Consider the following 15,704-nt stretch of genomic DNA (forward strand, 5'->3'; position numbering starts at 1 on the left):
CAAGTATTACCAAACTAGAAGACACTTACTATAGTTGAAACAAGAATTACCAAACTAGAAGACACTTATTATAGTTCACCCAAGTATTACCAAACTAGAAGACACTTATTATAGTTCACCCAAGTATTACCAAACTAGAAGACACTTATTATAGTTCACCCAAGTATTACCAAACTAGAAGACACTTACTATAGTTTACCCAAGTATTACCAAACTAGAAGACACTTATTATAGTTCACTCAAGTATTACCAAACTAGAAGACACTTACTATAGTTTACCCAAGTATTACCAAACTAGAAGACACTTATTATAGTTCAGTTTGGTAATACTTGAGTGAACTATAGTAAGTGTCTTCTAGTTCGGTAATACTTGGGTGAACTATAATAAGTGTCTTCTAGTTTGGTAATATTTGGGTAGAAGACACTTATTATAGTTGAAACAAGAATTACCAAACTAGGGTAATACTTGGGTAAACTATAGTAAGTGTCTTCTAGTTTGGTAATTCTTGTTTCAACTATAATAAGTGTCTTCTAGTTTGGTAATACTTGGGTAAACTATAATAAGTGTCTTATAGTTTGGTAATACTTGGGTGAACTATAATGAGTGTCTTATAGTTTGGTAATACTTGGGTAAACTATAATAAATGTCTTAAACTATAAGACACTCATTATAGTTCACCCAAGTATTACCAAACTATAAGACACTTATTATAGTTTACCCAAGTATTACCGAACTAGAAGACACTTACTATAGTTTACCCAAGTATTACCAAACTAGAAGACACTTATTATAGTTTACCCAAGTATTACCGAACTAGAAGACACTTATTATAGTTGAAACAAGAATTACCAAACTAGAAGACACTTATTATAGTTGAAACAAGTATTACCGAACTAGAAGACACTTATTATAGTTCACTCAAGTATTACCGAACCATAAGACATTTATTATAGTTCACCCAAGTATTACCGAACTAGAAGACACTTATTATAGTTCACTCAAGTATTGCCGAACTAGAAGACACTTATTATAGTTTAACCAAGTATTACCGAACCATAAGACATTTATTATAGTTCACCCAAGTATTACCGAACTATAACTATGAATGTAATAGTGTCAGACGTTAATTAATTAAAATGATTTATTTTCAAAATAGAAATTAGAACAACTCCTACAGTAGAAACTCTGAGAATGTATTTTAATTTTATTATTTTGAATTTCTCTATCAATGTTAGAATTGTTAAAAATAAAATCTACACATAAGCACAAAAAAAATGTTCTTCAGAGATAAAACTAATATGAGACAAACTCACGTGGCATGATTCCTTGTTCTACGAGTTGGGATATAGGACGACGTTGTAATAGTTTCTTTTTCAGAGCTAATGATATAAATTAAATTTTAAATAATCAAACCAAAAGTATTTTTAAAAAAATAGTAGATTTCAAAAGAAATATACGGTTGTAAAATAACCACATTCATGAAATATTGTTACAAACTATAATATTACATGTCATAAAAATATTTGCAGATACTGACCGTTTCAATTCTAGTAAGTGCCTAACTGTAGTCAGGTTATCTTACTGCAATGTCAGTGCAAGTCAAAGTAGCAATGTATTTTACAGTATGGTACTTAGTAAACAGCTGAAGTTAGTGCCGCTTCAACCAGTATATTGAATATTCTTTAATCTTCAAACACGATTCAGTACATTTATTACATATGGCAACTGTTTCATCTTCTAGACCTTGGAAGACTGAGTTTCTCTGAACACAAAGTTTTAAACTAGCAAAGAAATGCACGTGGTCTTTGTCAACTGTGTAATTCTTAGGCTATGTTCTGATCTACTTCTGCATAAGTACCAAAAATCCCTGTGTTTCCAAAACAATTTCACATCCAATTAAGATTTGATGTTTAAATCAATATTGTAAGTTTAGAAAATTAGAACAATAAAAGTAATAATATCTTGGGCTTTATGCAGGGGATTTCATAGTTCAAAAGTAAGCCTGAATGTTTAAACAGTGTGATGTTGTATTTATTTATGTGGATAAACAAACAAGAAAACTTGAAAGGAAAATATAATAGTTTTATTCAAAAATGATATTCAAAAGGTCAAATCAGTGACAGATCTACATAAAATTCTTAGAAATGTTTTTTCTATATATATTTAGCACTCCATAAATGACAAACTTCTGTGTTACTATAACAATTCACTGTTTATAATTCATGGATTAGAGTACCAAGAAAAAAAGAAGTATAAACATAAATTTTATTGTGTTTTATGCATGGTCACAAAACTTGTTTGTTTTACAACAATTACTCAATAAGTCTAATTTTTGACAGACAATTACAAAGCCTATTTTTTATATTTGTACTACCTTTGTAACATGCAGTTGCTAAGCCTAATTTATTCTAAGTAATAGTTTTGTAACACACACAGTTGCTAAGCCTAGTATATGCTGCGTAATAGTTCCATACACATATTGGAAAGTTGCTAAGCCTAGTTTATGTTATGTAGTGGTTTTGTAACACACAATTATTAAGCCTAATTTATGTTTTGTAGAAGTTTAGTAGCATATAATTACTAACTGACTAATCCTATATTTATTTTGCGTAATAATGTATCCCAATTAACTGACACATACTTTGTAATAGGTTAGAATATATACTCCTCAAGTCTAGTTTATGTTATAACACTTATATAACATAAAATTTGTGGATAACAATGAACATGTTCATCCCATACACTAAACCAAAAAAAACTCAAAGCCAGCCCTTATCATTCAAGTATTTATCAAGCCTTCTCATGAGCTTCCTTAAATTAATTGCATCTACCTCATCTGAAGACAATCCACTCTAAATGTCAACAACTCTGTTAAAAAACTAAAACAATCTTAGCTGGAGATGACTCCCACCCTGTCAAACTTTATAATTGTGTCCCCTAATCTTACCATTCTTTCTATTAAATATGAAAAAATACGATACGGTGACTCTACGTATCCCCTTACAAATTTTAAACACGTCGCCCTAATCTTACCATTCTTGCTATTAAATATGAAAAAATACGATACGGTGACTCTACGTATTCCCTTATAAATTTTAAACACGTCGCCCTAATCTTACCATTCTTGCTATTAAATATGAAAAATACGATACGGTGACTCTACGTATTCCCTTACAAATTTTAAACACGTCGAACAGATACCTTTTAACTTATTTTTCTCAAGAGAAAACAATTTCAGAGATCTTAAACTGTCATCATATGACAACCTTTCAGGCCAGGTATCATCCTAGAAGCCCTTCTCTGAACCTTTTCCAACAATTCAATGTTTTTCCTATGGTAAGGAGCCCACAACTACACACAGTACTCCAAATGTGGTCTAACCAAAGACCTATAGAATACAATTATAACCTCTTTAGGCTTTTATTCAACATTTCTGTAGATAGATTATAAAGCAGCAAAGTTCTCCTCATAGCCAACAACACCTTAATATCATCAGCAAATCTAAGTAACTGACCGACCTATCCTTCAATATGTTATGTACTACTACTACTATTTAGTTTTGTAAAATGTACAAAAATCACTGAACCTAGTTTATTTTGAAACCTAATTACAAAACGTATTTTATGTTGCATATACTAATATAGTTTGTAATCATTATAAGTATAACCCTAGCACTTTTTAAGTACTAACTACTAGAACTACTTTTTGTAACACACTGTCTTCAAGTTTAAGTCCACAACTGGTTTCTGTTGTGTATGTGTTTCGATTTTCGTGACAAATAATAATTAAGCCTATTTTATTTATTAGCTGGTTTTGTGACGCGTACTTACTTAATATTAATAATAATATTATGTACCAGTTTTGATACAAACAGACAATAATCTAGATGGTTTATGCTAAAACATTAGCGATCAGCTTACATTCTTTGTTCTTGTCCATAGACTTCTGAAGGGAACCTTCATCCACCACAGATTTTGGTGGAGTGTTGGTCTCACAGGACTGGAACAACGGGATCATCGTACTACTACTTTCACTTCTTACTCCTCCATTAGTGTTATTGGCATTCCAATCTGCCATTGTGGTCAAGTTCAAGTTATAGTCTTTAAACCACTCCGGATAGATGCTAATAATGGTCTCCAAGAGATCCTGGTCAAGTTGAATTCCCCAGTATATCTGGTTGTCTCCAGTTCCTGCAAAAACAAAATTAGGAGATGTCTAAAAGTGGGGGTCCTTAGGTAGAAAAAGGAGGAATGAGTTATGCTTCTTTCTACGACTTATTTTTAATATAAAACTACCAATCAAAGAATGTTAAACACATCATATATGTCTACTGAAGCTATAAAATTTAACACTTCACATCAGTACTATGTTACCCTGCACGTAACATTCCAAAATAAATCTTTAACACTAACAGCCTCATATACTCAAGTGAATAATTGAAACAACTCGGTCAATACAGCCATTTCAAATATAACAAGGAGAAGTGTATACATGAAGTTTCTGGCAAGCCTTCAGTTTATACAAAGGACAAGAAAAACTCAATTCGTTAAATTTACATCCAACTAAAAGCAGGAAAGGTTCTTCAAACAGTTAACAATTTGCTTTTCTTCACCGCAGGCTAAAAGAACTCGGCATCAGCCTCACGTCATCAAACTGTCCCAGCTGCCGAAGGTAGTAAAACAAACTCAACTCTTTCGAACCCAACACATGGTCTATATTGAAAATGTAGAATCATCTCTCAATGAACAACACACTATTAGAAAATTTTTATTACAAGATTATCGTGCGTTCTTCTAAATTCTGTTATGAATATTCAAATATCCCATTTTTCATACTGCCAGGCCTCCTTCAACATAACCAATCACCAGCTAAAGTTTTTATTCAAACAAATAATGAGAATATTTAAAAATAAGCATACGAAAAATAATTATCTAATTTGTTCAAGTTATTAAAAATACACTTCATTGTCCCATTTGTGTAGTCTTTATTAGTACAAAACATGTATATGCAATGCTTGATTTTCTTATCCAAAGGCGAAAAACTGTAATTAATTTTATGACTGTCTCAGTTGCATTGCGAATTAATATTTGATTGATCTGATTTCCCCTCATCCTCATCCAACTGGTAGCTTCAATACCCGTTATTTTTCACAACCAAAACCCCTCAACAGGGATCCATACTTTTTGTTCTTTTAGAAACTGAGCTCTTATTATTCGATTATAGATTCTCAACCATTAAACAGACTTGCTTTGGAAAAATGGTTAACTTTCCAGCTCACCAAGAATTAGTTTTGTGCAGCTCTTGTTGTTGTTAAGAGTTACTATCTGTTTAGATGCTTTGCTCGACGTCGCTTTTTGAAGCCAGATCGGTCCTTACTACGATCTCTGGTGAACGTCAAATCAGGATTTCCTAAACACGGTCGTAATTGCTAGCTTCTTATAGTGTGCGTGGCAACATTCCAATCATTCAACTTTTCACATTTTAGCGTGGAAAGGAAACTTTTCTAATTAATTTATCACTTGACTTGGTCATGACATTATAACTTCCCGTGTCGCTCTCAAGAGTTGTATCAAAGAAAAGGAGAATTCATGTAACGACCAATTACTGCTCTGTCTATAAGATACGTCACTTCCCCGTAAATGTTAATTACGTTATTATTCCAATCTCAAGTGTCAGTTCATGTGTATCAAGGGCTTTTAAGTATACACAGAACTATATAATATATATGTTAACCACTATTTATAAACCTTTGGCGATATAAACAATAAACTTAAGTAACATTATAACTTTTAATGTTTCTTTCAACAACATAAATGATAACTTTTTATCACTCGGAAATGGTCACTTTATTCATTGTTCAAGTTAAGGAAAGTTAACTTGGTTTATTGTTCAAGTTAAGGAAAGCTAACTTGATTTATTGTTCAAGTTAAGGAAAGTTAACTTGGTTTATTGTTCAAGTTAAGGAAAGCTAACTTGATTTATTGTTCAAGTTAAGGAAAGTTAACTTGGTTTATTGTTCAAGTTAAGGAAAGTTAACTTGACTGATTGTTCAAGTTAAGGAAAGTTAGTTGGATTCATTGTTCAAGTTAAGAAAAGTTAACTTGGTTTATTGTTCAAGTTAAAGAAAGTTAACTTGATTTATTGTTCAAGTTAAAGAATGTTAGCTTGATCATTGTAATCTCAGGAAAGTTAGTTGGATTCATTGTTGAAGTTAAGGAAAGTTAAGTTGATTCATTGTTATCTCAGGAAAGTTAGTTGGATTCATTGTTCAAGTTAAGGAAAGTTAACTTGACTTATTGTTCAAGTTAAGGAAAGTTAAGTTGGATTGATTGATTGTTGAAGTTAAGGAAAGTTAACCCGTTACCAAAAAGAGAAGATGTGTAAACAAAGTTTCATCAGACTACTGTATGGTTTTTTTAAGATTGTGAATTTGATTATAGAACAGTTTCTCATCAAATCATTTTAGATATCCTGCACGCGTCTCTTTCAAAAAAGAAATTCCAATATAGATGTCGTCCACGGAGTTACTGTACATCCAATGAGATTGTTACTACTTGAACGGTACTCCCCAGTTTTATTTTCTGCACAAGTAGATTCAGCTTTAATTAAAGATAAATCTGATCTTGTACAGACTATTTTTTTTTTTACCAATTTACATATGTTATGCTACTTGCCTTACACATTTTTCTTAACTTCATTTCATAATTAACAACTAGCATGCTTGATTTTATACCTGGCGGTTTTAATTACCGACTTAAAATAACATAATTCATAGCAGATTTACTGTTAATCAGAGAGCGACTAGTTTTTATCAGATTTATTTTAAATCAGAGATGGGCTAGTCTGTAGGAGATCTTCTTACGTGGTTTCACATGTACGTGGAAGAATTAGCAGGAAGGCGGGATTTTTTATTTTGTTCTATTTTACAAGATAAACAGTAAAAAAGGGGGAAATTGGCAGTGGGCCAAGGTGAGCAAACAACGTGGAATGCGTACGTGCGGTTTATTCGATACCACGAGGCAGTCCGTCCTAGCATTGTGATTTTCTGTCTCTCGTCCTTAAAGAAAAAAAATTAAAATGCCTTTAAAATAATTCATAAACTGTGTAAAAAAAAAACTGCAGGAAAGATAAATAAATCCGAGGAAGGTTTTCGGTTTTACTGACGTTCAAACTTTCACATTCCGCTTACATTTTTTTATCGTTTTGTTCAGTTTAATTATCAGCCCACTAAAGAAACCTACTCATATTTTTTTCTTCATTATTTTGATTATGGTAATTTCATTGTATTGTTCCTTATACAAACTCCAAAATTATTATCTATTTCATAAACTTATTTAAGAAGTTTAAAACTTCTTCACTTAAAACGAGTCTTAACTTCGTTCGGTAGAATTAATCTGATTTTTTTTTCAATGAAAACAGTGGCGTTTTGCAGTTAAGAAGTTTTACAAGGGTTATAATTCATCAGAATTTATTTGTTTATTTGTAGTTAAGCGCAAAGTTACACAATGGGCTATTTGTGCTGGGCCCACCACGAGTATCGAAACCCTATGACTTACCGCTAGGCCACTGGGGGGTGGGTGTATTCCTTAGAGAAAATATATTTTACAAATTGTATATATCGTTTTCCAAGTTCCATAATATTTCTGTTGATCTGTTTCCAAAGTTTGCTGTTAAAGGTATTTTTAGTTTAGGTTAAAGTAAATAGCTAAAAGTCAAAACCAAACAAACTGATTACATTACGTCACAATATGGGGCTTTCTTTATTCATTTGCTTTGCTCTGTGCACTGTGAATTCAACGAAACGAGTCTGATGCAGCGGGACTAGCGAATCAAAGAACTGTTTAAGCCTCTACGTCATCTTTTATTCACGTTTTGGTAAGGAAAATATAATCCGAAATCAACAATGCCTGATATTATTGTTTAAAGCACACAATTTCGCCCAACACTTAAATAATGAATTTTTTTCCCTTCGCATCGCAACAATATATTTTACTTTGAACCATTCTATAACTAAAGAATCAATTGTAATACTAACTGAGGCCAAAACAAAACAATCATGGCGAAATATTGGGCGTTTTTATAAAACATTCAACTGAGCCCACAACAAAACAATCATAGCGAAATATTGGGCATTTATAAAATATTCAACTGAGGCCAAAACAAAACAATCATGGCGAAATATTGGACATTTTTATAAAACATTCAACTGAGGCAAAACAATCATGGCGAAATATTGGGCGTTTTTATAAAACATTCAACCGAGGCCATAACAAAACAATCATGGCGAAATATTGGGCATTTTTATAAAATATTCAACTGAGCCCATAACAAAACAATCATAGCGAAATATTGGGCATTTTTATAAAGCATTCAACTAAGCCCAAAACAAAACCATCATGGCGAAATATTGGGCATTTTTATAAAACATTCTGGGGCGACTGATTAGTCGTTTGATATTTAACAAACGTAAACTGTGTTTAATCGTGTGATATTTAACAAACGTAAACTGTGTTTAGTCGTATGATACTTAACAAACATAAACTGTGTTTAGTCGTGTGATACTTAACAAACGTAAACTGTGTTTAGTCGTGTGATATTTAACAAACGTAAATATCACACGACTAAACACAGTTTATGTTTGTTAAGTATCACACGACTAAACACAGTTGATATTGTACAAACATAAACTGTGTTTAGTCGTCTGATACTTAACAAACGTAAACTGTGTTTAGTCGTTTGATATTGTACAAACATAAACTGTGTTTAGTCGTGTGATATTTAAAAAATGTGAACTGTGTTTAATCTTGTGATATTTAACAAACGTAAACTGTGTTTAGTCGTGTGATATTTAACAAACATAAACTGTGTTTAGTCGTGTGATATTTAACAAACATAAACTGTGTTTAGACGTTTGATACTTAACAAACGTAAACTGTGTTTAGTCGCGTGATATTTAACAAATGTAAACTGTGTTTAGTCGTGTGATATTTAACAAACATAAACTGTGTTTAGACGTTTGATATTTAACAAACATAAACTGTGTTTAGACGTTTGATATTGGACAAACTTAAACTGTGTTTAGTCGTGTGATACTTAACAAACGTAAACTGTGTTTAATCGTGTGATATTTAACAAACGTAAACTGTGTTTAGTCGCGTGATATTTAACAAACGTAAACTGTGTTTAGTCGTGTGATATTTAACAAACATAAACTGTGTTTAGACGTTTGATATTTAACAAACATAAACTGTGTTTAGTCGTTTGATATTTAACAAACGTAAACTGTGTTTAGTCGTGTGATATTTAACAAGCATAAACTGTGTTAAAAAAAAACCTCAATTAAAAGAGATGCTATATATATATATATAGATAAACGCCTAGGTCAGACTTTATTAACAACCAGCTGGACAGAATTTATGTAAATTCGTGATTAATGAAAGGTTATATTAGGACCTGAAAAGTTGTTTCCCTTATATGTAATTGTAAAAAACAGCAAAACGCAAAACTGAAAATTTTTTAAGTATCTCTCGATTGACCCATTGAACCTCCATACCAAATTTGGTGAAGTTTCATTCACACCCTGCGAAGTAGTTACATAGACATACGACAAAGAGTATTGTTACACCTCCGTTCGTTAGTAAATTTTCCGTAAATTCGTTTCGACGAAACTTTAGCGACACAAGTCCTTTCTTAAATAAAACTGGTTTATTCTTTCCGAATACAACTTTACGATACACTTAATTTCAACAGTCGCTCTGTAACAAACGCTATAATTCTCAACGAACTTCTCACGTGCTTAACAGTATTCTCTCTGACTGCAGTTCAATTACTCATTACCTCTGTTGTCCCGTCACGTTGTGAACGTCTTATATATACAAGACTAACACATATCTAGTAAATGCTAGGGCATTCTTGAAGGAACAGGATATTTCTAGAAACAGGTGGCGTGATACTAGTCACGTGACCTCGCTGACGCAACAGTATTATTATATTTATATAGATAAATGATGATATTGTCGACAGATTAGGCCTCACTACTCGAACACGCAGTTTACACTTCATATTGCATATTATTTTAGGATACAATCAATCAACCACAATTGTTAAAACTTTTCCAAAAAACTAGCTATCATAAAAACTGAATACATAATAATAGCTTGTATTTTCATCTGAATTTTATTTTAATTCACACGTCCTTATCCTTCTCGGGTATTCTACATTTCTTGTGAAGAAGTGAAAACAGGGTTAGATTTGAACACGAGATTATTCTAAGCAAGCAGATGCTGTAACTAATTAAACTTTTCCGTCTGGGGCACCCTGCGCCACAGATCTCACTTTACTGATTAGTGAAGAAGAAATTAAACAGAACGTGACTTAATATAGAATAAGCTCTAAAAGAAGGAGAATCAACGTGAATTTAGTGAATCAACTGTTGAAACCGCAATTCAAGTTATAGAATTAGCTCTAAAAGAAGGAGAATCAACGTGAATCAACTGTTGAAACCGTAACTCAAGTTATAGAATTAGCTCTAAAAGAAGAAACAATGAATTTAGTGCACTAAAGATACGCCCCAAGTAGCCGTAGGCGTTGGTATATGACCCTTACAGGCAGCTGTCTAGTCACGTGCCTTTGTGTTCTGGCAACAAGTCTTCAGATTCTAATGGCAATGCGACAAATTCGACTGAGCACGAATCACTCACTGTCTCTCGTGATATTTTAATTAAAACTTAAGAAGCTTGAGCTACAAAGAGTTTATTTATCTATGTACGTATTAAAACCATTCTTCGACAAGCTACAGAGATTCTCTAAGGACAACACTTAAACATCATTAAATACCGCTCATTATTTCAAAGTAATTAAGGTCGAAATGATAACACAGTGATCTAGATTACTGTTTAAACAATGACGTTTACGAAGATGGGGAAGTAATTTGGTGTGTTCTGTCGAGCTTTGGTTTCGAGATTAATGCTTTTTTTTACAACTTCGTTTACTATTTCAAAGAAGACCAGTACGAGAATACATACAGAAGTAAAACAGCAGAATTAGCGAAACGTACGTGTTCGCAGAGAGCACGTGAGTCTAGATAAAAAGAATAATATTTTAAAGAGCAGGAATTCAAATATAGTTTACAAGGGATTCAGGTATTACACGGGTCAAGGTCAAACGAAGTAACTTTCACCGCATTCAGACATACCACGGGTCAAGGTCAAAAGAAATCCACCAGAAATATTAACGACTCAGAAAAATTATAACTGCTAAGTTTGACCAATTATTTATAACAGTAAACGAATTTCAATACATTGGAAGGCCCAAAGTTTGAACCGCGATATGCCACTGAATGGGCTCCGCTCTTTCACCTGTGGGGGCGCTATAATCGTGAGAGTCAATCACGTTATTTAGTGAAGAGCAACAGTAATACCGAAGAGTGCCACTGGCTGGTTATCCACCCACTGGTCAGCAGTTCTAAATCAGGAATCTTACTAGGCCTAAACCTTGAGGTTTCTAGTAGGCCGTGTAGTTTGGGACGGTATTTAAAAAAAAGGTTGGACACTGGTAACTTCAAAGTACAACGTCTATTCAAGGAAATCTTCCTTATTAAGAAAATTAAACCTGAAGAAGGACAGTCTTCTGCTGTCAAGAAATAAACTCCTTTCTATTAAACTCTGTTCTGCTTTTTTACATATTTTCTGTATGTTCGTTACGTACTCTCTTCTGAGCACTTTATATTATTGTCACTAAAGTTTAATCACACCACGAAAATAACTGTCTCCAGTTTTAATTTTATAGCGATCATGGAACAACCACAGCAATATGATGCTGGTATTTACTTACAGTAAATACGCTGTTCGTAACATTATGTTAGAGAACACTAAGTAACGTTTTGGAATAGTTTCCAACTTAAAGCATTTCATCACCAAAAAATCTGACAACGGTCTCATGTGTTGACTTACTATACAACGGTCTCATGTGTTGACTTACTATACAACGGTCTTATGTGTTGACTTACAATTATGTGTTGGCTTACTATACAACGGTCTTATGTGTTGACTTACTATTATGTGTTGGCTTATTATACAACGGTCTTATGTGTTGACTTACTATACAACGGTCTTATGTGTTGACTTACTATTATGTGTTGTTCATCTCTTTCAATTAAGATTTTCTTTTAGACAATCATATACACAAGGGCGGCCGCAAAAAAAAAAAAAATAGGGGAGTCAGTACCCTTGTAATTACAAATACTTTATGATTTTTTTCAATAACACAGAAGAATAATTTTACATATCTCGTTTTTTTTTCTCTTTTGAAAATCCAGGGGGTCTAGTGACCCCCCTTGCCCCCTTCCTGCGGGCACCCATGCATCTATAGTTTCTAATGTTTAATAATCAACAGCTGCTTGGTTTCGTTGTTGAATAAATCTAAGAGTGAAGAAATAACTATTTGATCTATAACGTTCTACATAAAGATATAGTCAATAATTAATCTCAATGCCGGTTAAGATTTTTCATAAATATATCTTCTAATTACAACATGAAAACTTCGAAATAAATGTTCTTATTTGTATAATACAACACGTGTAAGTAGTTGAAAACAAAACATTATACTAAACCTTACTTTTGAAAATAAACTCACACTTCCTACATTTAAACGAGACATCTTTAAAAACGAAAAAAAGAAAGGTAATGAAATGTACTTGTATGATCTCGGTGAACAGCCGTAACACCACCCTGCCACCTATAAATCGTGACTTGTGACGTAACGATGTACGAAAACTTTGCTGTTTGCAGAAGACAAATTTATTGAAGGTCATAAAGAAGAGCTAGAATCTACCATGTAATATATCACGTAAACTAAACACGTATCATACTAGCCAGTGTAATATATCACGTAAACTAAACACGTATCATACTAGCCAGTGTAATATATCACGTAAACTAAACACGTATCATACTAGCCAGTGTAATATATCACGTAAACTAAACACGTATCATACTAGCCAGTGTAATATATCACGTAAACTAAACACGTACCATACTAGCCAGTGTAAGATATCACGTAAACTAAACACGTACCATACTAGCCAGTGTAAGTATCACGTAAACTAAACACGTACCATACTAGCCAGTGTAAGATATCACGTAAACTATACACGTACCATACTAGCCAGTGTAAGTTATCACGTAAACTAAACACGTACCATACTAGCCAGTGTAAGATATCACGTAAATTAAACACGTATCATACTAGCCAGTGTAATATATCACGTAAACTAAACACGTACCATACTAGCCAGTGTAAGATATCACGTAAACTAAACACGTGCCATACTAGCCACTGTAATATATCACGTGAACTAAACACGTACCATACTAGCCAGTGTAAGATATCACGTAAACTAAACACGTACCATACTAGCCATACTTTACTAATCATAAACATTGTTGTATACATGTTTTATAGTACAAACTTTGTTGACTGTCAAACATTGTTGGAGTACTTGATCTATAGTACAAACTTTGTTGACTGTCAAACATTGTTGTATTACGTGTTCTACAATACAAACGTTGTTGCCTATCAAATTTTGTTGCAGTACTTGTTCTATAGTCCGAACTTTATTGACAGTCAAACATTGTTGTATTACGTGTTCTATTGTCAGACTTTACTGATCGTCAAACATTGTTGTATTATGTGTTCTATTGTCAGACTTTACTGATCGTCAAACATTGTTGTATTACATGTTCTATTGTCAGACTTCACTGGTCGTCATACATTGTTGTATTACGTTGTTCTATTGTCAGACTTCACTGATCGTCAAACATTGTTGTATTACATGTTCTATTGTCAGACTTCACTGATCGTCAAACATTGTTGTATTACGTGTTCTATTGTCAGACTTTACTGATCGTCAAACATTGTTGTATTACATGTTCTATTGTTAGACTTCACTGATCGCCAAACATTGTTGTATTACTTTTTCTATTGTTAGACTTCACTGATCGTCAAACATTGTTGTATTACTTTTTCTATTGTTAGACTTCACTGATCGTCAAACATTGTTGTATTACGTGTTCTATTGTCAGACTTTATTAACTCACTAAAGCACCTTAGTAGCACAGTGGTATGTCTGCGAACTTACAACGCTAGAAACTGGGTTTCGATACCCGTGGTGGGCAGAGCACAGATAGCTTATTGTGCAGCTTTGGCTTAACTACAAACAAAGACTGTCGAAAATTGTTGCTTGACTTGTTGAATGTTCTAAACTATGTTAGGCTTTTAAGCTCAGAAATTGTCATCATCAGAATTATTCTCTGAATCTCAAATAACGACATTTATTTTTACATCTTCACGTTCATTGGATGATTGGCTTCTTAATAAAAACTTGAAACAAACGGATTTTTCGATGACGAGGAACCCACTTTGAGACTAATAATGGCTGGAGACGGCTTGTTTGTACCTGATGATGACAAAACCTTGTCGAAACGTTGTACATTTGCTGTTATGTTAAACTTATATTAAAGTTTTTCTTCATTACCCATTCAAACGGATTTTTCATACTAGACTAATTTCAAATGCTGATATTATTTTAAAATTTCCTCAAAATTTAGTTCTACAGAAATGATAAGTTAAAATACGATGAAGAAAAATCTGAAGTCTTGTGGCAGGCACGTGCTAATGCGATGGACACGACGGCCTAAAGTTAGGTCAACATCCGCCCGTAAAAAAAGGACCATCACTCTTGTAAGTGTTAAGCAGTAAAGATAAGCAAACACAGAAATAATTGAGGCACGGGACTAAGCATATGGTGAATCATTAAAGGAACGTTGGTATCAACGCAACCCGTGTCGGCTTGTCTTGAATACCAAACCTCGCAATGCTTACACTATTTAAGAACAACCCGCCATGTTAGGGACTTCTGTATATACATTTACAAGCAGGCCACGTGAAAAAAACAAACAAAAAAAAAACACTACTTCCGCATTGAAGAAGGCTATCGTTTCAACTTAAAATTTCTCTAACCACATCACAAATCTAACATCATTCATTCAAGACATCAAACAATAGTTAAGTTTATGGTGGACAAGAATGGCTTGATCGTTACCCTCGGTCAATTTGATGGTGGTGGAAATGAACGTGGTCTATTTGTGTAGTAGTACGTGCAGTCGGCGTTTGACTTCTGCTCGGTTTTGGTGTCTCGTCCCCACGAGACTACACAATGACATCGTGTTGTATAACTAATAGAATGTGCAAATATCAAGGTCAGTAACGAAATTAAATGTGATAATATTATGATTTTTGTGATAACTATAATAATAACATAACTATAATCAGACACAAGTTGATAACAACCAATAAAGGATAAAAACCAGGGCACGTGATTTCACAAAGTAAAAAATATCTAATGTTTGAATGAACTGGATCTGTAATTAACCTTACTAGTACTAGATTATATGTACTTAAAATCTTAAGATAAAAATATATCATCAAGTATCATCATACATCATCAAGTATCATCATACATCGTCAAGTATCATCATACATCGTCAAGTATCATCATACATCATCAAGTATCATCATACATCGTCAAGTATCATCATAGATCGTCAGGTATCATCATACATCGTCAGGTATCATCATATATCGTCAAGTATCATCATACATCGTCAAGTATCATCATACATCATCAAGTATCATCATACATCGT

At 33.1% G+C, this 15,704-nt stretch overlaps 1 protein-coding gene across 1 annotated transcript in view; it reads right to left on the bottom strand.

Annotated features, from left to right (window-relative positions):
• Positions 1–1,314: 1,314 nt before the first annotated feature.
• Positions 1,315–15,704, bottom strand: part of LOC111083045 — a gene marked incomplete at its 3' end in the record, with an annotated part of 20,889 nt that continues 6,499 nt past the window's right edge. The window contains exons 2-3 of the mRNA XM_022379258.1: positions 3,922–4,191; positions 1,315–1,380 (exon numbers count right to left, since the gene is read on the bottom strand). Of these exons, the coding sequence (XP_022234966.1) occupies positions 1,315–1,380; positions 3,922–4,191 (336 nt within the window). The remainder of the gene's footprint in view (positions 1,381–3,921; positions 4,192–15,704) is intronic.

This window comes from Limulus polyphemus, unplaced genomic scaffold (assembly GCF_000517525.1).
Source record: "Limulus polyphemus unplaced genomic scaffold, Limulus_polyphemus-2.1.2 Scaffold8006, whole genome shotgun sequence".
Lineage (NCBI taxonomy): Eukaryota > Metazoa > Arthropoda > Merostomata > Xiphosura > Limulidae > Limulus > Limulus polyphemus.